The sequence below is a fragment of the Callithrix jacchus genome, chromosome 22, assembly GCF_049354715.1.
Source record: "Callithrix jacchus isolate 240 chromosome 22, calJac240_pri, whole genome shotgun sequence".
NCBI classification, from domain to species: Eukaryota; Metazoa; Chordata; class Mammalia; order Primates; family Cebidae; genus Callithrix; species Callithrix jacchus.
The window spans coordinates 49360582-49385485 of NC_133523.1; the positions used below are offsets into that span (position 1 = coordinate 49360582).

The 24904-nt window shown below is 47.1% G+C and overlaps 1 protein-coding gene across 2 annotated transcripts in view; it reads left to right on the plus strand.

The window, feature by feature from the left end:
* Positions 1–271: 271 nt before the first annotated feature.
* The window catches only part of ZNF71 (zinc finger protein 71), a 31336-nt gene continuing 6703 nt past the window's right edge, over positions 272–24904 (plus strand). The window contains exons 1-3 of one of the 2 annotated variants that reach the window (XM_008988724.5): positions 272–330; positions 12054–12138; positions 21749–21875. In XM_008988724.5, the coding sequence (XP_008986972.3) occupies positions 12106–12138; positions 21749–21875 (160 nt within the window). In that variant the 5' untranslated portion in view covers positions 272–330; positions 12054–12105. The remainder of the gene's footprint in view (positions 331–12053; positions 12139–21748; positions 21876–24904) is intronic. The other variant, XM_008988729.5, reaches the window with a different exon arrangement.

Here is a 24904-nt window from a genome sequence, read left to right on the forward strand (position 1 = left end):
TCCCTTTCCATCCTTCCTCCCAATCCTCTATCTTTTCTTCCTCCTCGCCGCTCCTTTCCCTCCATCCTTCCCACCCTTCCGCCCTCGGTCCCACCTCCCTTTTCCCTGTCTCCTCCCCCTCAATCCTCCGTCTCGCCCCCGCCTCCTTGGCCGCGGAGGCCTCTGGGAGATGAAGGAGCTCGGCTCTGCTCGGCCTAAAGGGCCCGAGGGCAGGTGGCGCGCACGGGCTTCTGGGAAGCGTAGTCTGGCGCAGTCCGCGCAGGCGCACAGCGGCCGGGGCCGGGGGGAACCTAGCGGGCGCGGTCATTGTCCTGGCAGAGCGGCGAGCGGGTGAGTGGGGCTGCGGGGTTCCGCCCACCTTCTACCTTTCCGGGGGCCGGACCCTGGTCCCGGGGAGGGCGCGGCCTGAGGGAGGAGGGGTGCAGGCCCAGGCACGCGGAGGGCAGGTCTGGGTGCTGCTCCAGGGCGTGCGGCGCTAGGGAGGACGTACAGGCCGGGACCGAGGTGCGCTCGGAGAGGCGGAGCAGCTGAGAGGGAGAGGGGAGGCCGAGGGGAGGCCGAGGGGAGGCGGAGCAGCTGAGAGGGAGAGGGGAGGCTGCGGGGAGGCCGAGGGGAGGCGGAGCAGCTGAGAGGGAGAGGGGAGGCCGAGGGGAGGCCGAGGGGAGGCGGAGCAGCTGAGAGGGAGAGGGGAGGCTGCGGGGAGGCCGAGGGGAGGCGGAGCAGCTGAGAGGGAGAGGGGAGGCTGCGGGGAGGCCGAGGGGAGGCTGCGGGGAGGCTGCGGGGAGGCCGAGGGGAGGCGGAGCAGCTGAGAGGGAGAGGGGAGGCTGCGGGGAGGCCGAGGGGAGGCGGAGCAGCTGAGAGGGAGAGGGGAGGCTGCGGGGAGGCCGAGGGGAGGCGGAGCAGCTGAGAGGGAGAGGGGAGGCCGAGGGGAGGCCGAGGGGAGGCGGAGCAGCTGAGAGGGAGAGGGGAGGCTGCGGGGAGGCCGAGGGGAGGCGGAGCAGCTGAGAGGGAGAGGGGAGGCTGCGGGGAGGCTGCGGGGAGGCCGAGGGGAGGCGGAGCAGCTGAGAGGGAGAGGGGAGGCCGAGGGGAGGCGGAGCAGCTGAGAGGGAGAGGGGAGGCCGAGGGGAGGCTGAGGGGAGGCTGCGGGGAGGCCGAGGGGAGGCGGAGCAGCTGAGAGGGAGAGGGGAGGCCGAGGGGAGGCGGAGCAGCTGAGAGGGAGAGGGGAGGCTGCGGGGAGGCCGAGGGGAGGCGGAGCAGCTGAGAGGGAGAGGGGAGGCCGAGGGGAGGCCGAGGGGAGGCTGCGGGGAGGCCGAGGGGAGGCGGAGCAGCTGAGAGGGAGAGGGGAGGCCGAGGGGAGGCGGAGCAGCTGAGAGGGAGAGGGGAGGCTGAGGGGAGGCCGAGGGGAGGCGGAGCAGCTGAGGGGCTGAGGGGAGGCTGCGGGGAGGCTGCGGGGAGGCCGAGGGGAGGCGGAGCAGCTGAGAGGGAGAGGGGAGGCTGAGGGGAGGCTGCGGGGAGGCTGCGGGGAGGCCGAGGGGAGGCTGCGGGGAGGCCGAGGGGAGGCGGAGCAGCTGAGAGGGAGAGGGGAGGCTGAGGGGAGGCTGCGGGGAGGCTGCGGGGAGGCCGAGGGGAGGCTGCGGGGAGGCCGAGGGGAGGCGGAGCAGCTGAGAGGGAGAGGGGAGGCTGAGGGGAGGCTGCGGGGAGGCTGCGGGGAGGCTGCGGGGAGGCCGAGGGGAGGCGGAGCAGCTGAGAGGGAGAGGGGAGGCTGAGGGGAGGCTGCGGGGAGGCTGCGGGGAGGCCGAGGGGAGGCTGCGGGGAGGCCGAGGGGAGGCGGAGCAGCTGAGAGGGAGAGGGGAGGCTGAGGGGAGGCTGCGGGGAGGCTGCGGGGAGGCCGAGGGGAGGCGGAGCAGCTGAGAGGGAGAGGGGAGGCCGAGGGGAGGCTGCGGGGAGGCTGCGGGGAGGCCGAGGGGAGGCTGCGGGGAGGCCGAGGGGAGGCTGCGGGGAGGCTGCGGGGAGGCCGAGGGGAGGCTGCGGGGAGGCCGAGGGGAGGCGGAGCAGCTGAGAGGGAGAGGGGAGGCTGAGGGGAGGCTGCGGGGAGGCTGCGGGGAGGCCGAGGGGAGGCGGAGCAGCTGAGAGGGAGAGGGGAGGCTGCGGGGAGGCCGAGGGGAGGCGGAGCAGCTGAGAGGGAGAGGGGAGGCTGCGGGGAGGCCGAGGGGAGGCGGAGCAGCTGAGAGGGAGAGGGGAGGCCGAGGGGAGGCTGCGGGGAGGCTGCGGGGAGGCCGAGGGGAGGCGGAGCAGCTGAGAGGGAGAGGGGAGGCTGCGGGGAGGCCGAGGGGAGGCGGAGCAGCTGAGAGGGAGAGGGGAGGCCGAGGGGAGGCTGCGGGGAGGCTGCGGGGAGGCCGAGGGGAGGCTGCGGGGAGGCCGAGGGGAGGCTGCGGGGAGGCCGAGGGGAGGCGGAGCAGCTGAGAGGGAGAGGGGAGGCTGCGGGGAGGCTGAGGGGAGGCGGAGCAGCTGAGAGGGAGAGGGGAGGCTGAGGGGAGGCCGAGGGGAGGCGGAGCAGCTGAGAGGGAGAGGGGAGGCTGCGGGGAGGCCGAGGGGAGGCGGAGCAGCTGAGAGGGAGAGGGGAGGCTGAGGGGAGGCCGAGGGCAGGCGGAGCAGCTGAGGGGCTGAGGGGAGGCCGAGGGGAGGCTGCGGGGAGGCCGAGGGGAGGCGGAGCAGCTGAGGGGCTGCGGGGAGGCCGAGGGGAGGCTGCGGGGAGGCTGAGGGGAGGCCGAGGGGAGGCGGAGCAGCTGAGGGGCTGAGGGGAGGCCGAGGGGAGGCTGCGGGGAGGCTGAGGGGAGGCCGAGGGGAGGCGGAGCAGCTGAGGGGCTGAGGGGAGGCCGAGGGGAGGCTGCGGGGAGGCTGCGGGGAGGCCGAGGGGAGGCGGAGCAGCTGAGAGGGAGAGGGGAGGCCGAGGGGAGGCGGAGCAGCTGAGAGGGAGAGGGGAGGCTGCGGGGAGGCTGAGGGGAGGCCGAGGGCAGGCGGAGCAGCTGAGGGGCTGCGGGGACGCTGAGGGACCGAGGCGAGGTCGGGGCCAGGGAGGGAGAGGCGTGGGCGGCTGGAGGTGGGAAAGTTGCTGGACAGCAGGGCCCTGCTGTGGGGGCGGCGGCCTGTGTGAGAGAGAGACACGCAGCGCGTATCGTCCTGAGGATGAGGCTGTCTCTGGTTATTGTCAATGTGTGTGTCCGCGTGGGTCTGTGTGTGTGTGAGGCAGTGTCGTCTTGAGGGCGTGGCTGTGTGTGGACATTGTGTGCGTGAGAGACAGGAGAGGAGAGAGAGGGAGAGACTGCGGTGTCGTCCAGAGGCTGGGGCTATGAATGTGAATGTGCGTGCGTGTCCTTGTGGGTCGTGTGTGGTGATGTGGGTGTGTGTGTTCGTCCCACTTCTTCAGAGTTTGGTCTCCCTGTGGAGCTGCGTCTATGAATGTGAATGTACGTGTGTGTCCATGTGGGTCCTGTGTGGTGACGTGTGTGTGTGTTCGTCCCACTTCTTCAGAGTTTGGTCTCCCTGTGGAGCTGCGTCTATGAATGTGAATGTGCGTGTGTGTCCTTGTGGGTCGTGTGTGGTGACGTGTGTGTGTTCGTCCCACTTCTTCAGAGTTTGGTCTCCCTGTGGAACTGTGTCTATGAATGTGAATGTGTGCGTGTGTGTCCTTGTGGGTCGTGTGTGGTGACGTGTGTGTGTGTGTTCGTCCCACTTCTTCAGAGTTTGGTCTCCCTGTGGAGCTGCGTCTATGAATGTGAATGTGTGCGTGTGTGTCCTTGTGGGTCGTGTGTGGTGACGTGGGTGTGTGTGTTCGTCCCACTTCTTCAGAGTTTGGTCTCCCTGTGGAGCTGCGTCTATGAATGTGAATGTACGTGTGTGTCCATGTGGGTCCTGTGTGGTGACGTGTGTGTGTGTTCGTCCCACTTCTTCAGAGTTTGGTCTCCCTGTGGAGCTGCGTCTATGAATGTGAATGTACGTGTGTGTCCATGTGGGTCCTGTGTGGTGACGTGTGTGTGTGTTCGTCCCACTTCTTCAGAGTTTGGTCTCCCTGTGGAGCTGCGTCTATGAATGTGAATGTGCGTGCGTGTCCTTGTGGGTCGTGTGTGGTGACGTGTGTGTGTGTTCGTCCCACTTCTTCAGAGTTTGGTCTCCCTGTGGAGCTGCGTCTATGAATGTGAATGTACGTGTGTGTCCATGTGGGTCCTGTGTGGTGACGTGTGTGTGTGTTCGTCCCACTTCTTCAGAGTTTGGTCTCCCTGTGGAGCTGCGTCTATGAATGTGAATGTGCGTGCGTGTCCTTGTGGGTCGTGTGTGGTGACGTGTGTGTGTGTTCGTCCCACTTCTTCAGAGTTTGGTCTCCCTGTGGAGCTGCGTCTATGAATGTGAATGTACGTGTGTGTCCATGTGGGTCCTGTGTGGTGACGTGTGTGTGTGTTCGTCCCACTTCTTCAGAGTTTGGTCTCCCTGTGGAGCTGCGTCTATGAATGTGAATGTGCGTGCGTGTCCTTGTGGGTCGTGTGTGGTGACGTGTGTGTGTGTTCGTCCCACTTCTTCAGAGTTTGGTCTCCCTGTGGAGCTGCGTCTATGAATGTGAATGTGTGCGTGTGTGTCCTTGTGGGTCCTGTGTGGTGACGTGTGTGTGTTCGTCCCACTTCTTCAGAGTTTGGTCTCCCTGTGGAACTGTGTCTATGAATGTGAATGTGTGCGTGCGTGTCCTTGTGGGTCGTGTGTGGTGACGTGTGTGTGTTCGTCCCACTTCTTCAGAGTTTGGTCTCCCTGTGGAGCTGCGTCTATGAATGTGAATGTGTGCGTGCGTGTCCTTGTGGGTCGTGTGTGGTGACGTGTGTGTGTTCGTCCCACTTCTTCAGAGTTTGGTCTCCCTGTGGAGCTGCGTCTATGAATGTGAATGTGTGCGTGTGTGTCCTTGTGGGTCGTGTGTGGTGACGTGTGTGTGTGTGTTCGTCCCACTTCTTCAGAGTTTGGTCTCCCTGTGGAGCTGCGTCTATGAATGTGAATGTGTGCGTGTGTGTCCTTGTGGGTCGTGTGTGGTGACGTGGGTGTGTGTGTTCGTCCCACTTCTTCAGAGTTTGGTCTCCCTGTGGAGCTGTGTCTATGAATGTGAATGTGTGCGTGCGTGTCCTTGTGGGTCGTGTGTGGTGACGTGGGTGTGTGTGTTCGTCCCACTTCTTCAGAGTTTGGTCTCCCTGTGGAGCTGCGTCTATGAATGTGAATGTGTGCGTGTGTGTCCTTGTGGGTCGTGTGTGGTGACGTGGGTGTGTTCGTCCCACTTCTTCAGAGTTTGGTCTCCCTGTGGAGCTGCGTCTATGAATGTGAATGTGTGCGTGTGTGTCCTTGTGGGTCGTGTGTGGTGACGTGGGTGTGTTCGTCCCACTTCTTCAGAGTTTGGTCTCCCTGTGGAGCTGTGTCTCTCTGGGTCTCTGTCTACGCTTGTGTGGCGGTCTCTGAGTGACTGGCTGTGTCCGTATCTTCGGTGGTGTTGGTGTGTCAGCCTTGATCTCTGTCCCTGGGTCTCTGTGTGAGGGTGCCCTCCGGGTGTCTAGTCTTTCCCTTCATGTCTCTTGGCATGAGTGTGTCTCTCCCGGGGCCAGTCCTGTCGGGATCTTTCCCTATCTCTGTCCACCTGTGTCTGAGTGTTTCTTGATGTCTGTGAGCGACTCGGCAGGCGTGGGTGCATCTGTGTGTGCCTCTTCCAAAGACTGTATGCCTGGATAAGGGGGCCTAGCAGAGTCCCTGTTTTCTCACCCCGCACTTCTAGTCTGCCCACTCGCAATGCCCTGGCTTCTCCCTGCCCATTGAAGGCTCTGTAGTGAAGAAGTTGGGGTGGGGGAGGGGCAAAGGAGGGCTATTTCTTCTGTCTCCTACAGGGTCTTAAAGGGGGATCAGACTCCCAAAGGGTCTCTAAGCCCTACTCTGTTCTGACCAAGGAGAGGTTGACTTGTTCAGGGAATTTGTATGGAGCCAGTGCTGGCCATTTATAGTTGTCTCAGTTACTCTGAGATAGGGACCGTCATCATCCTTATCTTACAGTTGGGGAAACTGAGTCTCAGACTAAGGGAATCACCCAAGGCTACACTCAGGCGTCCAGGATCCAGAGCCCCCACAATTAGCCATCAGACAAATGGGAGAATCTTTTTTTTCCCTTTCTGCTCAGCTGATACAAGTTTGCAGGATTTTTGCTAAGGGAATCTCCCCTTGGAAACAATGGAAATGGGAGAAAGGAAGGAAATGCTGAAAAGCTCAGAGGAAGAAGAATCCAGATCTAAGGCCAAACTGGGTTCAGCAGTCACGGCCATGCTCTTGGGCAAGTCACTTCCAGGGCCGCTTTATGATTTTTAAGGGTACTTTGTCTTCATGGGCCCCTTGCCCCATTTTTATTTAAAGCACTAAAAATTACATTTTGTGATTTCATTAATAGGTAGACAAATATAGACTGAATTAGATTCACCTCTTTTCTTATGATTTTAAAAGAAATTAAGATCTTCCTATGGGCCTCTAAAGGTTTCATGGGCCCCAGGCTCTGTGCCTATTGGGTAAGTGGGCTCTGGTCACTGCTGTGATCTGGCAAAATGGGCCAGTGTTCTTGACCTCGCAGCACAGAGGTGAAAGTCAGAGACCACTGATCTGCAAGGAATATGTTTTCTAAAATTGTTTCAGAAATTTTGACAGCAATATGAGGTTTCTGTACCCAGGGAAACAATTCAAAGGAATAGAAAAAAGAATTAGTAACCCCTACCCACTTCTCATTCCCACTCTATGCCATCCAGACACCCTCCCAGCCTTGTTCCACAGCCTTTCCCAGGCTGGAAAACACTGTACGGATGTGTCCACATCCACATGTGTTGGTTTGGTTTTTCACAAAGGGGCTGAAGTTAGGCATAAAATTGTGTGACTTGCTTTTCTCACTTAGTAAAACCGAAGACATGTCAGCAGATGCAGAACTAACTCTGCTTTCTAGAGGTGACCTGATATTTCATACATGGAGACGCTACCATTTATTCCTTTAGTAATGTTTATTAATTTTGTTTTCAGGGTTTTTTTTTTGGCCTCTGGAAACAATGCTGCCATAAATGTCTTTTTTTCCCTCTATGTAACTTTTACATAGAATAGAGCATTTATTGCTGTGGGCAGATTCCCGGGAACAGGGTTGCTGGGTTATGGCATTTGTGTATTGCCAGTTCACTTTCCAGAAAAAAGCTGAGCAACTCACATTCCCTCACTAGTGTGTGAGAGGGCCTGTTCCTTCGAATCCTGGCCAGCACTAGAAGTTAGCTCATCTGTTCATTCAGCTTGATGTCTAAGAGCCTCCTGTGTGTTAGACATTGTCCTAGATGTTGGAAATACAATCCAAAAATGATAATCCCTGCTCCCTGGGGGCTTATGTTCTCATGGACGAAAGACGGATGACAAACTTGAAAATAACTATTTTAAAAAAGACAGCTGTCAATAGTGATTCACACTCCAAGAAAATAGAGGGGGAGAGAGTTGCTGCTTGAGCTCAGGTGGTGGAAGGTGGAGGGCTTCTCCGAGGAGGTAACATTTGAGCTGACCGTGAAACAGGGTCAGTCATAGGAGGAGCATTCCCTGCAGAGGGAACAGAAGAAGCAAAGGCCAAGGGGCCTGGGGAGTGGGGAGTAGGGAGCATGGGAGAGGGGAGTAGGGGTAATGGAAGGGGAGAGACCATCGGGGCGCATCGTAAGGGCTGTGTGGGCAGCAGTGAAGACTTTGGGTGATTTCCAATGGTGGGGAAAGCCAGCAAACAGTTTTGAAGAGTTTTAACCTAGAGGACATTTTCACTCAGTGATTACAGTTGGTCAGGTGTGGTGCCTGTTTATAGGTGTAAAGTGGTGGGACCCCCAAGCCCACACCTTTGTGATCCTTTTGTTCCGCAACAGGGCTTCTCAACCTCCACACTACCGACCTTTGTGCCTAATCATTCTTTGTTGTGGGGCCTGTCCCATGCAGTGTACAATGCTTAGCCACATCCCTGGTCTCCACCCACTAAATGCTCATAGTATTCCCCTGCCAAGTTATGACAATTTGGCAGATGTCTGAAGACATCTCCAGGAGGGCAAAATTGTTCCTAGTTGAGTACCATTGACCTAAAGGCTTCTGCCAACTTGGTCTTATATATATATATATATGCCCCCCTACAATTAAAATTACTTTTCACTTGTGGAAGTTGGGGCCATGTGGCCTAAGAAAGACTCTTCTTTGTCTTAGTGGTTCTTACACTTTAAGAGGTGTCAGAATCACCGGGGAAACTTGTTTAGAAATACTGATTCAGGGGCTCTATTCAGGTAGTTTGATTCAGAGGATCTGGGGTGGGAGCCCCAGAAATATACATTCTGAGTGATATTTTAGTAAACATCCCCAGTGATTCTGGTACTTTGAGAATTGGTGCACCAGCTAAAAGAATATTGTGTTGGAGATGACTTGACTTGAGGTTTCTCTGGGTGATCCTGAAGGGTTAGAGATGTATAGATGCATGTTTCTGTTTATAGCAGAAGAAAAACTCATTTTCAGTCAGAGGTGTTGGTGGCACGGGTAGTGAGCTCCCCATGGTGGGAGAAGCCGGGACTGAGGCAATGTGTCTCAGACTCCAAGAATTGTCCTAACCTGTGCCCTGGATCCTATTTTTCACTTTGCCATTTACTTGAACTGTCTCACTGATAATGTTTTTAAATTTAAATCAACTTAGTTAAAAAGGACATTCTGTGTGACTGCTGTTAAAAGAAGCTGAGTTTTGCTGTATGAAGGGAAACAAACATTAAAAAAATGGAAATAAAGCCAGGTAGTTCTAAGGAGATACTATGGTCACCCTAAGTTTGGGGCCTGAACCCTGCTTTTCTTTTAAATTTTAATTTTTAATTTTTGTGGTTATGTAGTGGGTTTATATATGTATGGAGTACATGAGATATTTTGACACAGGCATACAATGTGTAATAATCACATCAGGATAAATGGGGTATCTGTCACCTCAGTGATTTATCCTTTCTGTTACAAATGATCCGATTATACTTTTAGTTATTTTAAAATATCATTAAGTTATTATTGATCATAGTCACCCTGTTATGCTATCAAATTCTAGGTCTTATTCATTCTTTGTGTTGTTTTTAATATCTATTAGTCATCCCCACATTCCCCCTACCCCTCCACTACCCTTCCCAGCCTGTGGTTTCTTCATCATTCTGGTCTCTGTCTCCAAGAATTTAATGTTTGAATTTTTAGCTCACACAAGTGTAGGGCTAATGGGGCCCACTGGGTCATGCTGTGTCCCTTATGCTGTGCTGAGGTTCAGGATCCGAGAAGTGAAGAGACAGGACACTGAAGAACTGGAAAAGAGCAGCTGGACTTGGGGTCATGCCACCTATGAGCAGAGACAGGCAAGACCTATAACGTCCAGAAGCGTCTGTATTTATTGGATACAAGGAAGGGGGGCATGATCGTGAGTGAGGTCATCTATAGGCTTAATGATAAGGCATGCATAATCACTTGAGTAGCATGGGGGCCACCCTATTAGGTCACCTGGGCAGAGAGGTGGGCCGTGTGCAGTAGGGGGCTGTGTCTTGCCAGTAGCATTGGGTCATGTACAGGAAAGGGGTCCACCCCCATTAGGTCACTGAGGCAAGGAGGTGGGCTGTGTGCAACAAGTGTCATGCGCAACACTTCTTATTTGGGGGCTGGAGACTTCAGAGAATTTCTAATAGAAGGATACTGTAAGCCAATGCGGTGGGAGCTGACAGACTTGTGCTCTTCTCGAAGATATTTATGGGAGGATGATTTGAGCTAGCACAGAAGCAAGAAAACGCTAACAGGGTGTACAGCTGCTGTGACCTGGTCACACTAGAGGGGTTCTTCTCCCTCGGTTATTTGTGGGATCTCAGGCCTGAGGCCTACTTTCCACAGGAACTGGATGCAGGGTACTACAACTCCTTTTTCAGGAGGAGAGGTTCTTGCTCCAAGCCTGCCATACAGCGTATGCCCTTTCAGGCAGGGACGCCACCGCCTGGGTCTTTGGTTCGTGTCCTCGTCTGGCTGTTTTCCCGTGTACTGCTTCTGTTCTGTGACTGCTCTAGACATTCCTCCTACTACAAACTACTATATGGTTATATAGAAAGATTATATAAATCATCACTAAATGTGTTGGTACAGCTCCGACTACAATGCCTATATGATTATATAGAATATATATATGATTATATAGACTACAATACCTATATGATTATATAGAATATATATATGATTATATAGACTACAATACCTATATGATTATATAGAATATATATATGATTATATAGACTACAGTACCTATATGATTATATGGAATATATATATGATTATATAGACTACAATACCTATATGATTATATAGAATATATATATGGTTATATAGACTACAATACCTATATGATTATATAGAATATATATATGGTTATATAGACTACAATACCTATATGATTATATAGAATATATATATGATTATATAGACTACAATACCTGTATGATTATACGGAATATGTATATGGTTATATAGACTACAATACCTGTATGATTATATAGAATATATATATGGTTATATAGACTACAATACCTATATGATTATATAGAATATATATATGATTATATAGACTACAGTACCTATATGATTATATAGAATATATATGGTTATATAGACTACAATACCTATATGATTATATAGAATATATATATGATTATATAGACTACAATACCTATATGATTATATAGAATATATATGGTTATATAGACTACAATACCTGTATGATTATATAGAATATATATATGGTTATATAGACTACAATACCTATATGATTATATAGAATATATATATGATTATATAGACTACAATATTTATATGACTACATAGAAAGATTATATGGAACTAAGTATGCTAGATAGAAGTGCTAAGTATGATTATATAAGCTAGATAGATGTAAGCAGTAAGTTATACTCAGGCACTAATTCTATAAACTAATATAAGATTATATATAAAGGATTATATAAAGGAAATAACTGAGTAATAACACTATAAACGAGGATATTCTTCAGGCTCGAATTGTGCCTGGGGTTTGCACAGCTCTCCTTCCTCAGTGCTCATGTGGGGGGTTACCAACACAAAAATATGTAAGAACATGCAAAGTTTGTCTTTCTATGCCTGGCTTATTTCACTTAACATAATGACCTCCAGATTTATGTATGTTGTTGCAAATGACAGGATCTTATTTTCCTGCTTTTCTTTTGTTTCAAGGAGTGAGTATGGGGTTGCAGGGATGTTAAGACACACTAGCAGTCACTTGAGACTTTGTCCTGAGCTTGTCAGGAGAGCTGGAAGAGAATTGAGCCAGGATGCATTTCTCCAGGCAAATCTGGCTCTTAGAGTCCCTGTTCCTTACACACATATCTGCTATTTGAACCTCATGGTAACCCCATGAAGCCTGGGGGAAGCACCCAAAGAGGTCACAGGTAGTGCTGGGAAGTATCAGGGGGCCTCCGTCCAGCACTCACACTCAAGTAGGGATCCAGGCAGGGCCACTGGGAGAGGGCAGGGTGTCCTGTGGCCCTCAGCAGCATGTGGGAATGAGTGTACGTGTGTTGGGAGTATCTGTAGGATGCGCATGGAAGTGCATTTGTGAGGCACCATAGCCTACTGGCTAAGCATGTGGATGGACTCAGACGTACTCTGCTGACTCCAGTCCCAGCTTTGTAATCTTGAGCAAGTGGTTTATCTCTTTGGATCTCAGTCTCCTCATCTGTGAAATGGGTGGGTAGAATTAGTGCCTACCTTCCAGAATGGTTGCAAGATCAAGTGAGATACATTCATCAAGTTCCCTTCATGCAGTAAGCCCTGTAAATACTCACTGTTGGTGTGTGTGTGTGTGAGTGTCTGTCTGTCTCTGCTTGTCTCTCAGTGAGTGTGTGTCTGTCCCATTTGCATTTGTGAGGCCAGCCCAGGCCTGGTCTCTAAGCATGCCTTCCTCTCTCCTCTCCCTACAGCCCTGTTGGCTCTCCCAGGCCTGTCTTCCTGTTTACCTTGGGCAGTAGAGGGATGGCTGCTCAGCTGCTGACTGATGAGGTGCTGGTGAGTCACGTTGCCCTGTCACTCTCCTTTCCAAAGGCTGGATTCCTGCCTTTGGGTGAGCCTCTGCCACTTGAACCATCTTGAGGGTCCCCAGTCCCATCTCCTGGGGCTACGTCTGCCCTGATAAGGAGGGCTGTGCTTACAGATGATGCTGACCTTGGCTGTGGGGTCAGTTTTGGGGGACAAGGAAGCTTTGGAATGGGCAAACTAGCTCTCTGGGCTCTCAGGAGACACAGGTGGGTACCTGCAGGAAGCGGTGGTTTAGACATACGACATTGAGTGCCAACCTGGGCAGGACCATGCTGGATGCGTGACCTTTAAAATGGGCAAACACACTAAATGCTCTTTGTGAATGCGCACATGTGGGATGAAAGTACAGAAGCTTATGAGAATGAGGCCCACAAATTCACCCATGACTTTAGCCCAAAAGATAATCACTCTGGAATGTTTCAGTCTGGCTAAGCAATTTTAATATTAAAGAATGCTTTTTCATCAGAGATTTCATCCTGAGCATTTCTCCACATCATTAAAAACGCCTTTGTAACATCTATTTTAATGACCATATAAAAGTGTTATTCAGTGGCCATACCCTGTTTTACTTAATAGTTCCTCTGTTGTCGGACCTTTACTGGTTTCCAAGTATTCTTTTCTGGTTATAAGCAGTGTTGTGAGGGACACTGGACATAAATCTTCCCCTGTGTCTCATATGATTTCTTTAGAAGTGATTCCTTGAAGAGGAATATTGGGTTGGGTGTTTTTGAGACCTTTGATACTACATTCCAAATCGATTATGGTGCTATGTATTCCCACCAGCCTGTCTGAGTGGGTCTCCGCTGGTTTATATGGCTGTTGTCAGGCTTTTATCTGCATGTTGGATATATTTAGACTGGTGCAATATTGCACCATGATAATAAATGAGAAATGGATATAAATGACAAATGCTATAAACCATGAGCCTGATAGGGGACAAGTGGTGCCAAGTGATCTCTTTCTGAACAGCATTGTTTGTATCATTAGTGAAGTTCAAGTCTTAGAAAATGTTTACTAGCCATTTCTGTGGGCAGGGGAATGATACATCTTGTGCTTTACCACTCTACGGGAATCTGAGAATGCTTTAAATGTGTATGTGTAAATATTTGTGGTAGATATTCTTCCCAGATTTGCTTTTTGTTTTTTATTTTACTTTATTTTTTCTGTATAAAAGCATTTCATATTTTAAAAATCAAATCTGTTGGTTTCTCCCACTGGGTGTCTTTCTTCACCTTCAAGCTGCTTCTCCATCCACAGGTCAGGTAGCAGCTATATTTTCTTCCTTTTTACCATTTATCACTTGAATGTTTGCATCTACCTGTAATTTATTTTGCTAGATAAATGTGTCAGCTGACTTATTTGGGAGCTTTGGTTTATTCAGTCTTCATTTATTTGATACCTTTGTTGAGGTAACACATCACGTAACCACAAAGTGTGTAATTCATTGATTTTGGGTACATTCATAGAGTTGTGTAACCATCACCACAGTCAATTTCAGAACATTTTCATCATGCTGAAGGAGCTGAGTACCCATTGGCACTCATTCCCAGTTTTCCCCATCAATCCGTGGCCCCTGGCAGCCAGTAATCAGCTTTCTGTCTCTACAATTTGACTATTCTGGACATTTCAAATAAATGGGATTATACACCTTGTGGTCTTTTGTGACTGGCTTCTTTCACTCAGCATATTTACAAGGTTCATCCATGTGATACCACATATAGGGCTTCATTCCTTTTTTTGATTGAGCAATATTCCACTGTGTGGTTATACCACAGTTTATTTATCCTTTCATTAGTTGATGGACATTTGGGTTGTTTCCAGTTTTTGGCTATTATGAATAATGCTGCTGTGAACATTCGTGTGTAAGTATTTGTTTGAACATATTCTCAGTTCTCCTGGATGTGCACCTAGAAGTGGAATGTTGGGTCATATGGTTAACTCTGTTAACTATTAAAGGAACCCCCAGACTGCTTTCCTATGTGATTGCACCGTGATGTCTTCATTTCCGTCTCATCCGCGATTCTTGTCTTGAGTTCTTTTACCTATGTTACTTAGAAAGATTCATTGATTGTTTTTATTTCAACAAGGTTGGGAGTTTGGGTTTAAGTTTGGTTTTTGACAAATTACTACTAGTATAATTACATTATGATTTTTTTAAAAAAAATTGAGCCTGTCTGATTTTAGCTTTTTTGAGTTTTCCCTGTGAAATGGTTTGTGTCATTAGACGGGAAACAGAAAAAGATGGAGTAGTAGAAAGAGTGGCCTTGGATACATACGTGCAGAGAACTCAGAAGCCCTTTGTAGCAATTCCGTTTCAACACAATGGGCTCCCAGACCTGGTAGGCTGTGTTCTGTGTCTTAGCACAACTCTGGTGCCAGCCTGGGCTTGGTGCCTGGGGACTGCTCAGTGAATATTTGTTGAGTGAATTAGGTGGGTGTACTTAGGGAAGACTTCCAGAAGGAATTGCTAAATTACAATTTTGTGAAATAAGTAAATATAGAGGTGAGAGGGAACTTTTGGAGGTAATGGATCAGTTTACGGCCTTGATGGTGGTGATGGTTTCATGGGTATATATGCATCCCCAAACTCATCAAGTTATGTACATTATTAAGTATGTACAGCTTTTTGCATATCAGTCACACCTCCATCAAGTGGTTTAAATTAAAAAAAAAGAAGGAATTATTAGCTGGGCTGGCTGAAAGATATATTAGGCCAAAAGTCAAATAATATCATATAAGGACCTGTAATTGTATATAAGATAGATATTAAATATCAAAATGAAATAATAGCAAGAGTTAACATTTACTGAGAGCTTCCTCTATCACATGAGGCACTGTGCTGGGACCATATCTGTACACATTTAACCTCATGACCCTGTGGAGGGGGACATTGTTATCAGGAAGCTGGCTTCACATATGAGGCTCAGAAAGAGAAAGACAGTTGTCTAAGGAAACACAGCTCGTGAAAGGCAGAGCCAGGATTCTGTTGCAGAGTGTGGTCCCTGAGCCCACACTCTGAACCAACACCCCAACTGCTTTCTATCAAAGGTGAGCCCTCAGGCAGAGGAGGCTATCCCTAAGCCCAAGCCCCAGAAGGGCACCCTGGTACCATGAAGGGACTAGCCAGTGGGGGTAAGGCCTCCCCTTGGAATTCAGTTGGTGGTGGGGAGACTCCGTATGCTGGAGAAAACCAGTGAGCTCTGTGTGTCAGTAACAATAGCTGGAAGTTCCTGAGTGCCTACTGTATGCTATACACTACCATTCTGAGTGTCTTACATAAATAAGTGGGCAGGTGGGGCCTGTGGCAAATGGGAGCTCTCTTGCCCCACTCAGCTCTAGTCTAAAGTGACCAGATATTCTAGTGTTTAAAGAGAAATTAGAAATTCATTTTCTTGGTAAATTATGGATTTTTTTCCTGTGAGTAACAATTAAAAACAATTTTTTTCTTAGGAGTAACAATTAAAAGCAATTTTCAAACCCCTATAGGGGCAAAATAGAAATGTGTGCAGCTGGCTTTCAGGCCCAGGAACATCTCATATGTGGTACCCACTCAGAGCTCCCATTCTTTCCTTGTGCCATGGGGGTTGTCCTACTGAATCAGTTCAGAACAGCAGGTCCCTTTATAGGACACAATAGTTGTCTCATTACTCACATGCCATGCTGTGAGGAAGCCCAACCAGCCGTAAGCAAAAGCCATGTGGAGAAAAAGAGACGCCCACCAAGGCCTCAGCTGTGCCATCCACACCAGCTCAAGCGACAGACATGTCAGCAAAGAAACCAGCGGACTACTCTAGCTGCCATTCAACTGCCACCACACAAGACATGCCAGGTAGGAACTGCCCAGCTGAGCCCATCAACCCCAAAATAGTAATAAATTGTTGTTTTTAAGCCATGACATTCTGCGATGGCTACTACCCAGCAAAATATAACCAAATCAGAAATTTAGTCTGTGGTCATGATTCAAGATCTTCATGTTGCAGACTCGTGCATGGATGATGTGATCACCCAGCAATAATGCGAGACGTGCAGGCCTTCACCACACTAGGGACAAGGTTGACTGTCAGGAGTTTCAGGATCATTCATGATCTATGTGGAAGAGAAGCACCAGCTGGGACACTCTGTGCTATTTATTCAGCTGTCTTGTTTACAGGCAAAGGATATACGTTCCATCTCAGGGTCTGGTGCAAACAGAACTGCTCCTTGGCTGTGACGCCACCTTGGTCAGTATTATATGTGAATGAAGCTAATATTGGGGCTGAGAGTTGGACTGACTGGGTTTAAAATGCTGCCACTCCCATCTGGGTGACCTCTTGTGCCTCAGTCTCCCCCTTTGTAAAAGAGAGGAGCTCATAAAAGTGCCCACCTAGTAAGGTTCTTTTAAAGATTAAGTGAGATGGTATGTCCAATGGGCTTAGAACAATACCTGGCATGTAGTATGTGCTTAATGAACATTAGTTATTTTTATCAATATTTACTAATGAATTAGTGGGGAAGAAACCTGGTGCCAATATCATGTCTGTCTTATTCACAGTTGTATGACCAATCCCTGGTGCATAGCAGACACTCAATAAATATTGGTCAGATGAATACATAAATGGGTGAAGTATCACTCTCTGTGTTTCCAGGAACTATCAGTGAACATATTTAGTGTATGTCAGAATAGGTATTAGATGCCATCGAGCTAGAATTCCTGTTTAGGGCTTAAAAATTCAACCATACTTTTCTGGTAGCCCAGAAAAAAAAAACACCAGTTAAATTTCTGATCCAGTTATATTTTGCTGGGTAGCTGTCATCTCAGAACTTAATGGCTCAAAAACAATTTGTTACTATTTTGGGGTTGATGGGCTCAGCTGGGCAGTTCCTGCCTGGCACCTCTCGTGTGGTGGCAGTTGGATGGCAGCTGGGCTAGAGTAGTCTGCTGGCTTCTTTGCTCACATGTCTGTCTCTTGAGCTGGTGTGGATGGCACAGCGAAGGGGCTACATAAGGCTGTGGATACCAGGAGCTGGGGATCATTTGGGGCTATCTTGGAGGCTGCTAGCACGCGCACGTGTGCACACACACACACACACACAAACATGAAAATATTCACAGTGTCACTCCTCTGATACAGCTGCTGTCCACATTTTGATGCATTTCCTTCTGTCTTTTTCCTGTGTATTGTTTTCATGTGCTTGGGATAAAGTGGTATTTATAATTTTGGAAACCCAGAAGCAACTCTACATGGAAAAGCTCTGCATGATCTTTTAATGAAAATAGTTATATAATCAGCCATGGGAGTGGGCTATTATTTAATGAATCCCGTGCCATGGGTGTTATGGTTGTCCAAAGGCTTGACCATATAAATAAGATGGAGTGAACATCTTTGTGCAATTTGCTGAATTTTTGGATTTTCTTGTTGGGGTAGATTTCCAGAAATAAAATGCCTGAACATTTTAAAGACGTAAAATGTATAATATTAACCTTTTAATTGAACAAAATAGGTACAATGCACCTGTTTGAAAATTAGTAAACTGGAAAATGAAATCTCTCAACATCCAGTGCTTTTTAGTTTATTTACAGAGTTACACAACCAACACCGCCATATTTTAGAACATTTTTTTCATTCCAAAAAGAAACCCCTTGCCCATTGGCAGTTGGCAGTCCCAATTTCTCTCCAACCCACCTTCACCCCTGCCAGGCAACCATTAATCTACTTTCATTCTATTTTGCCTATTCCAGACATTTTATAGAAATGAGGCATCCAATGTGGTCTTTGTGTCTGGCATCTTTCACTTGGTATGTTTTCCAGGTTCATTCGTGTTGTAGCACGTGTCAGAACTGTCATATGGGCTAACCACATTATTTATCCATTCGTCAGTAGACGGACATTTGAGTGGTTTCCACTTTGGGATTATTGCAAATCACATTGCAATGAGCATCAGTATATAGTTTTTGTGTGGCATTATGTTTTCATTTTTCTTAGATATCTACCAAGAATGGAAGTGCTAGGTCATAAGGTAACTCTGTGTTTAGTCACTTGAGGAGCTGCCCAGACTGTTTTCCAAAGCATTTTACATCCCCACCAGCTGTGTATTCTTACCAGTTTCTTGCATTCACTTCCTTTTAAAAAGTCTGCGCCTATATAGGCACATATGTATAAATGTCTCTTAATTATTCCCTTTTATGGAGATGTTAACAAACTAGACACACTATTTTGGGCATTGATTTTTTTTTTTTCATGTAACAGTATATTCAGGAGATTATTCTACATCTACAGCCAAGGATTATTCCACATCTACCCCCTTTTTTTTGTTATAGTTGTGTGTGTTCCACTGTGGTGGATTCGCTGACCTAATTTATCCAAACCCCTACTCATGGCCATTTGGGATGTGTTTAATCTTTTTGCTTCTTCATATAGTGCTGTAATAAATATCCTTATACATATAATGCTTGTGCATGTATGTTAATATATCTGAATTAGTCTAAACTGTTCAAAATAATTTGAATATTAGTTCTGATAGATTTTGTTAAATGCCACTCCATAGACATTTTATCCATCTGTTCTCCTATGAGGAGTGTCAGAGAGGACTATTTCAGGATGTGAGTTGGAGAGAGTATTTCCTTTTGAGAGGTTGTTGCAGTGTTTTTCTTTCTGTGACTGGTGTGTTTCACTCAGCATCATTTCCTCGGGGTTCACCCATGTTGTAGTATAAGTCAGAATTTCCTTCCTTACTAAGTCTGAATAATATTTCATTGTATATAGAGACCACATTTTGTTCATCTTTTCATCTATCAGTGTACACTTGGGTTGTTTCCACCTTTTGTCAATTGTGAATAGTGCTGCTAGGAACATGGGCATGCAAATTCAGAGTGCTCTTGTAAAATTCTAAATTAGATTCTGCCCCTCTCCTGCTCAAACCTTCCAAAGAATGCATAAGAAGCCACCTTAGGCCAGACCTGAAGGAACAGCATTCTGGGCAGAAGGAACAGCTGGTTCAAGTGCCCTGGGGTAGATTCAAGGAGAGCAGGAAGGCTAGCAGGGCTGGAACAGAGCACAGGGACAGAGCAGGTGTGGGGATAGGGTGGGGGTCAGAGGTCACAGTCAGGACTACATGTTTGGGCACCATAAGTTTTCATTACTTGTCCCTCTGGCTGGTTCATGAGAGGCAGCAGGATCAGGACTCGGGCTCTGGAGACAGCCCATGAGTTTCAAAGCCTGGCTATCCCATTCATTAGCTATGTGTCCTGGTCCAGGAACCTGTCCTCTCTGTGCCTCGGTTTCTTTATCCCCACCTTCCAGCCTCCCTCCACTGCCCCCTATTGACACAGCTTCACAGGGAGCAGCTGCTAAGGCTGCTCCAGATCACAGTCAAAGCCCGCAGATATCTGTGCAGAGGGTGGAAGGGGGCCTTGGGGATGAAAAACAATCACTTTTAAACAGGCATATTATTATTATAATGTTAGCACCTGCCCTGTAGGTCTGTTTTGAGTTAATAATGAATCAATATGTGCGAAGCATGGTATTTGTTTCTCAAGGCTGCTGTAAATAAGTACCACAGATTGAGCAGCTTAAACAAAGGACATTTATTCTGTCACAGTTCTGGAGGGTGGAAGTCCCTGATCTAAGTATCTGCGGACCACACTCCCTCTGAAGGCTCTAGGGAAGGCTCTGTTCCAGACCACTCTCCTACCTGCTGGCAGTTCCTTGGCTTGTGATGGCATAACTCCAATCTTCTCACAGCCTTATTCTGTGTGCTTGTCTGCCTCTATCCAAATGTTTCCTTTCTGAAATGCAAATTAAAACCACAGTGAGATACCACCTTACCCCAGCCAGGATGGCCATTATATAAAAGTCAAAGAGCAATAGATTGGCGTGGATGTGGTAAAAAGGGAATGCTTATACACTGCTGGTGAGAATGTAAATTAGTACAACTTCTTTGGAAAACAGTATTGAGGTTTCTCAAAGAACTAAAAGTAGATCTACCATTTGATCCAGCAATGTCACTACTTGGTGTCAACTTGGAGGAAAATAGGTAATTATATCAAAAAGACACCTGCATGTGTATGTTTATTGCAGTGCAAGTCACAATTGCAAAGATAGGCAGTCAACCTAAGTGCCTATCAACCAGTGGCTAAAGAAAATGTGATACACACACACACACACGTACTATATATATCTCACATTTATACACATACATGCATACATACACACACACCATGGAAATCTACTCAGCCACAAAAAAGAATGTCTTTTACAGCAACTTAGATGGAACTAGAGGCGATTATCCTAAGTTAACTCAGGAATGGAAAATCAAATGCTGTGTGTTCTCACTTATAAGTGGAGTTAAGCTATGGATATAAGAAGGCATATTGAATCGTATAATAGATTTTCGAGATTCTGAAGAGGGTAGGGTGGGAGGGAGTAAGGGATGAAAAACTACGTATTGGGTATAATGTACAGGATTCAGCTGATGGGTGCACTAAAGTCCCAGACTTTACCACTCTATAGTTCATCCCTGTAACCAAAATCACTTATACTTCTAAAGCTATTGAGATTTTAAAAATTGAAAAACAAACAAATTTCCCCTTTCTGTAAGGGCACCAACCCTGTTGGATTAGGCCCCCCGCTACCTCCACTCCAGGATGACCTCATTTTAACTAATAACATCCGCAGCAGCCCTGTTTCCAAATAAGGTCATATTTTTGAGACCTTGAAGGCTGGGACATCAACATATGAATTGGCAGGTAGTGGGGTGTCTGATTCAATCTGAACCAACCACTAAGAGTAGTACCTGGCACACAGCAGCTTTTGCATAATGACTCGTGTTGCCTACTTCCTCATCACCATCCACCCTGCTCTGCCAGGTTCTTTCAGTCCACAGGCCACAGCCTGTGGACAGATCTACCACAAAGCACTGCTCCTTCCACTTGGACTTCTCTTCATTCTCCAGCAGTCTAATCTGCCTTTTAAGCTTTGCGTCTTCATCCAAGCTCTCTTCCCTACCGAGAATCTCCCCCTAAATACCCAACCACCAGTTTTCTTCACAGACTACTCAAAGTCTTCCTGGGCACCCCCTTCAGCTGGCATTACTCAGGCTCCTGGAGACGTTTGTTTATACCTTCATGATTGCATTTCCTGAAGTGCATGTCTTAGTCTGCCTTTGCCATGAGGAACTAGTTCTTGAACCTTTTGTGTCTGTATCCCAGCACTGGGCTTGTTGCCTGGTGTTTAGTAGGAGCTCAGAAAAGTTAGTTGTGCCCCTGGATTCCATCTGGGGCTCTGCCTTTGCTGTGCTCCTAATTTGTTGATTCATTGGGTTAGGGTCACTTTGCCTTCGGTTCCTTTCCATCTGGTTCTCAGATCTGTGACCTTCTGTTACAGAATGTCTCGTATGGGATTTATTTCTCTGTCAGAGTGCCAACCCAATATAACTAGACACAGAGAAAACTGAGTGAGCTCTTTAGAACCCCGCATCTTACTGAAATCACTTCAGATACATCCCATCTGCCTCCCCTAAATCTTCTTGGCTTTTCTGGCCATTCCTCCAGGCCTCTGTAAGGAGAGCTCTGCGATGAGCAGATGTGGGTTTCCTCTTACAGGAATCAGTGACGTTCAGGGATGTGACTGTGGACTTCACCCAGGAGGAGTGGCAGCAGCTGGAGCCTGCCCAGAAGGACCTGTACAGGGATGTCATGCTGGAGAACTACAGGAACCTGGTCTCACTGGGTAAGGGGCAGCTTTGTTGAGTTACTCATCATTGGCCCATAACTTCAGGACCAGAAATAAATTAAACAAACAAACAAAAAAGATCAACAGATCTGACTACATGGAAAGTTTCAAAATTTGCTCTACTTGAAGCTAAAAATAAAGTTGATAGATATGGGAAATAATATTTCTCATGGGTATAAAATTCAAAAGGTCATAATTATGTAAGCACCTCCTGGGAATAAGAAAAAGACTAAGTGAATGATAGAAAAATGGACCAAACTTATGAGCTGGTGATTCATAGATGTAGAAATACACAAAGTTACACTTTATAAAAGTTTTTTAAACCTTACTACTGGAGACATACAAATTGAGATACCAGCAGTTTTTGCCCATGAGGCGCACAAGGACCAAAAAGGATAATAGCTTATATTATGAGACTGTAGGGGAAAGGACTGTCATATTAGGGGTATAAAGTTGGGACAGGTCCTCTGGAGGATACCTTGGCCAAGCAAATATTGAAGGATTCAATTTTTAGAGATCTGCCCTTTGGAAATTCTCATGTAAGTATGTGAAGTTTTCCATGGGAAGAAAAATAAAGGAAAACTACCTAAATGCCCACTATGTAAGACTGAACGTATCGAAGTCTATCCATATGATGGAAACCAGGCAGCTCTTCAAAGCTGAGGACTGTTTGTAGGCACTGCCATGAAAAGATACCCCACAACATACTGTTAGGTGGAAACACTCACTTCTGGAATTAGAGTACCGTCCTATTTCTTCAGCAGCTTTTTTGAAGGTATCATTGACCTATAATTAACTGCACATATTTAAAGCGAAGAGTTTGATGCCTTTTGACATAGTTCTTACCCAGGAAACTATCACTGTGATCAAGATCATGCACATATCCATCACCCCCAAGAGTTTCCTCATACCCCTTTATTACCCCCTTCCCCTTCCTCAATCTGCATCCCCAGGAAACTGCTGGTCTGCTTTATGTCACTGTAGTTGAGTTTGCATGTTCTCCAGTTTTATATACATGGAATCATACCATGTGTACTTTTTTTTTTTGGTTTGACTTGGCATTATTTTGAGATTCGCCCATGTCATTGCATGTATCATAGTTCATTTATTTCTATCTCTGTGTCTTATTATTCTACTGTATGGGTATGCCACAATTTGTTTCGCCATTCGCCTGGTGATGAACATTTGGGTTGTTTCCAGTTCTGGGCTATTACAAATAAAGCTGCTGTGAACATTTGTGTACGGTTCTTTGTGTAGACATTTGCTTTTCCCTCTCTTCAGTAGAAAGTCTGGATCATGTGGTACATGTATATTTAACTTTTTTAAGAAACTGCCAACCTGTTTTCTCAAGTGATTATGCTATTTAACATTTCCACCAGCAGTGCACAAGCTTCATTCCAATTGCTTTATCTTTTTTTTTTTGAGACGGAGTTTCGCTCTTGTCACCAGGCTGGAGTGCTCATAATATAAGCTATTATATTATGTTATATATAATAGCTCATAATATAAGCTATTATATTATGGTTGGCGCGATCTCGGCTCACCACAACCTCCGCCTCCTGGGTTCAGGCAATTCTCCTGCCTCAGCCTCCTGAGTAGCTGGGATTACAAGCACGCGCCACCGTGCCCAACTAATTTTTTGTATTTTTAGTAGAGACGGTGTTTCACCATGTTGACCAGGATGGTCTCAATCTCTTGACCTCGTGATCCACCCGCCTCAGCCTCCCAAAGTGCTGGGATTACAGGCTTGAGCCACCGCGTCTGGCATGCTTCATCTTTTAAATGTAGCCTTTCTTGTAGGTATGTAGTCTCATCACACTGTGGTTTTCATTGATACTGACCATCTTTTCATGTGCTTATTTGTTGTCTGTATATTCTCTTTGATAAAGTATCCTTTCAAGTCTTCTGCCTGTTTTGTTTTGTTTTTTTCCCCACTGGGTTCTTTATTATCGAATTTTGAAAGTTCATTATACTTGATACAAGTTTTTAAAATCAGATATGTGCTGTGCATATATTTCCTCACATTCTGTGGATTATTTTCACCTTCTTGATGGCGTTGTTTCTGACTCTAAAGTTTTCAATTTTGATGTAGTCTGATTTATCTATTTTTTTGTTGTTCTTGTTGCCTGCATTTTTGGTGTTATATCTGAAAAACCTAACCCAAAGTCATGAAGATTTATTGCTGTGTTTTCTTCTATGGTTTTGTTGGTTTAGCTCTTCATTGAAGTCTTTGATCCATTTTGAGTTAATGTTTGTGACTGGTGTAAGAAAGGAGCTCAGCGTCATTCCTTTGCATGTGAATATCCAGGCGCCCCAGCACAATTTGTTGAAGAACAGAAGTTTTTAATTCAATGAAGTTCAATTTATCAATTTTTTGGTTTTGGCGTCATTTGTAAGAAATCTATCCCAAGGCCTCAGAGGTTTTCTTCTGTATATAGTTTTAGGCTTTACGTTTTGTTCTTTGATCCATTTAGAGTTAATTTCTTAATATGATATAAAGTATTAATCCAAGTTTATTGGGGGATGGGAGGGCAAATGTATGTCCAGTTGTCTAGCATTGTTTGTTGAAAGGATGACTTTCTCCAATTAATTGCCTTTGCACTTTTGTCAAAAATCAGTAGTTCATCCAAGTGTGGGTCCGGTTCTGAATTCTGTTCTGTCCATCTGTTCGTCTGCCTTTGCACCAATATCAAGGAATGTCATTCTTTCAGATCTTGCTCTTATGACTTAGGCTCAGTCTAGAAAAACATTCTCCACAAGACCATTCTGCATGTTCTGCCTAAAGCCCCATTAATGACAAGGTTTTACAGTCTGACTGGTAGGGAATAGCACTGTTCCCAGCACTGTGTCAGCTCTGGGCACTGTTTTCAGATCCTTTCAGATGGTTTTTTGCTGTGTTGGGTAGTTTCGTTACATGCACCTTTTCACCAGTACTCTGCTGAATACTGGAGGGAGTTCCTTGCAGGTCTCCAGAACACTCTCTGTGCAGCTCATTCCCCTCTAGTCTCTCCTGGGAACTCTGCCTG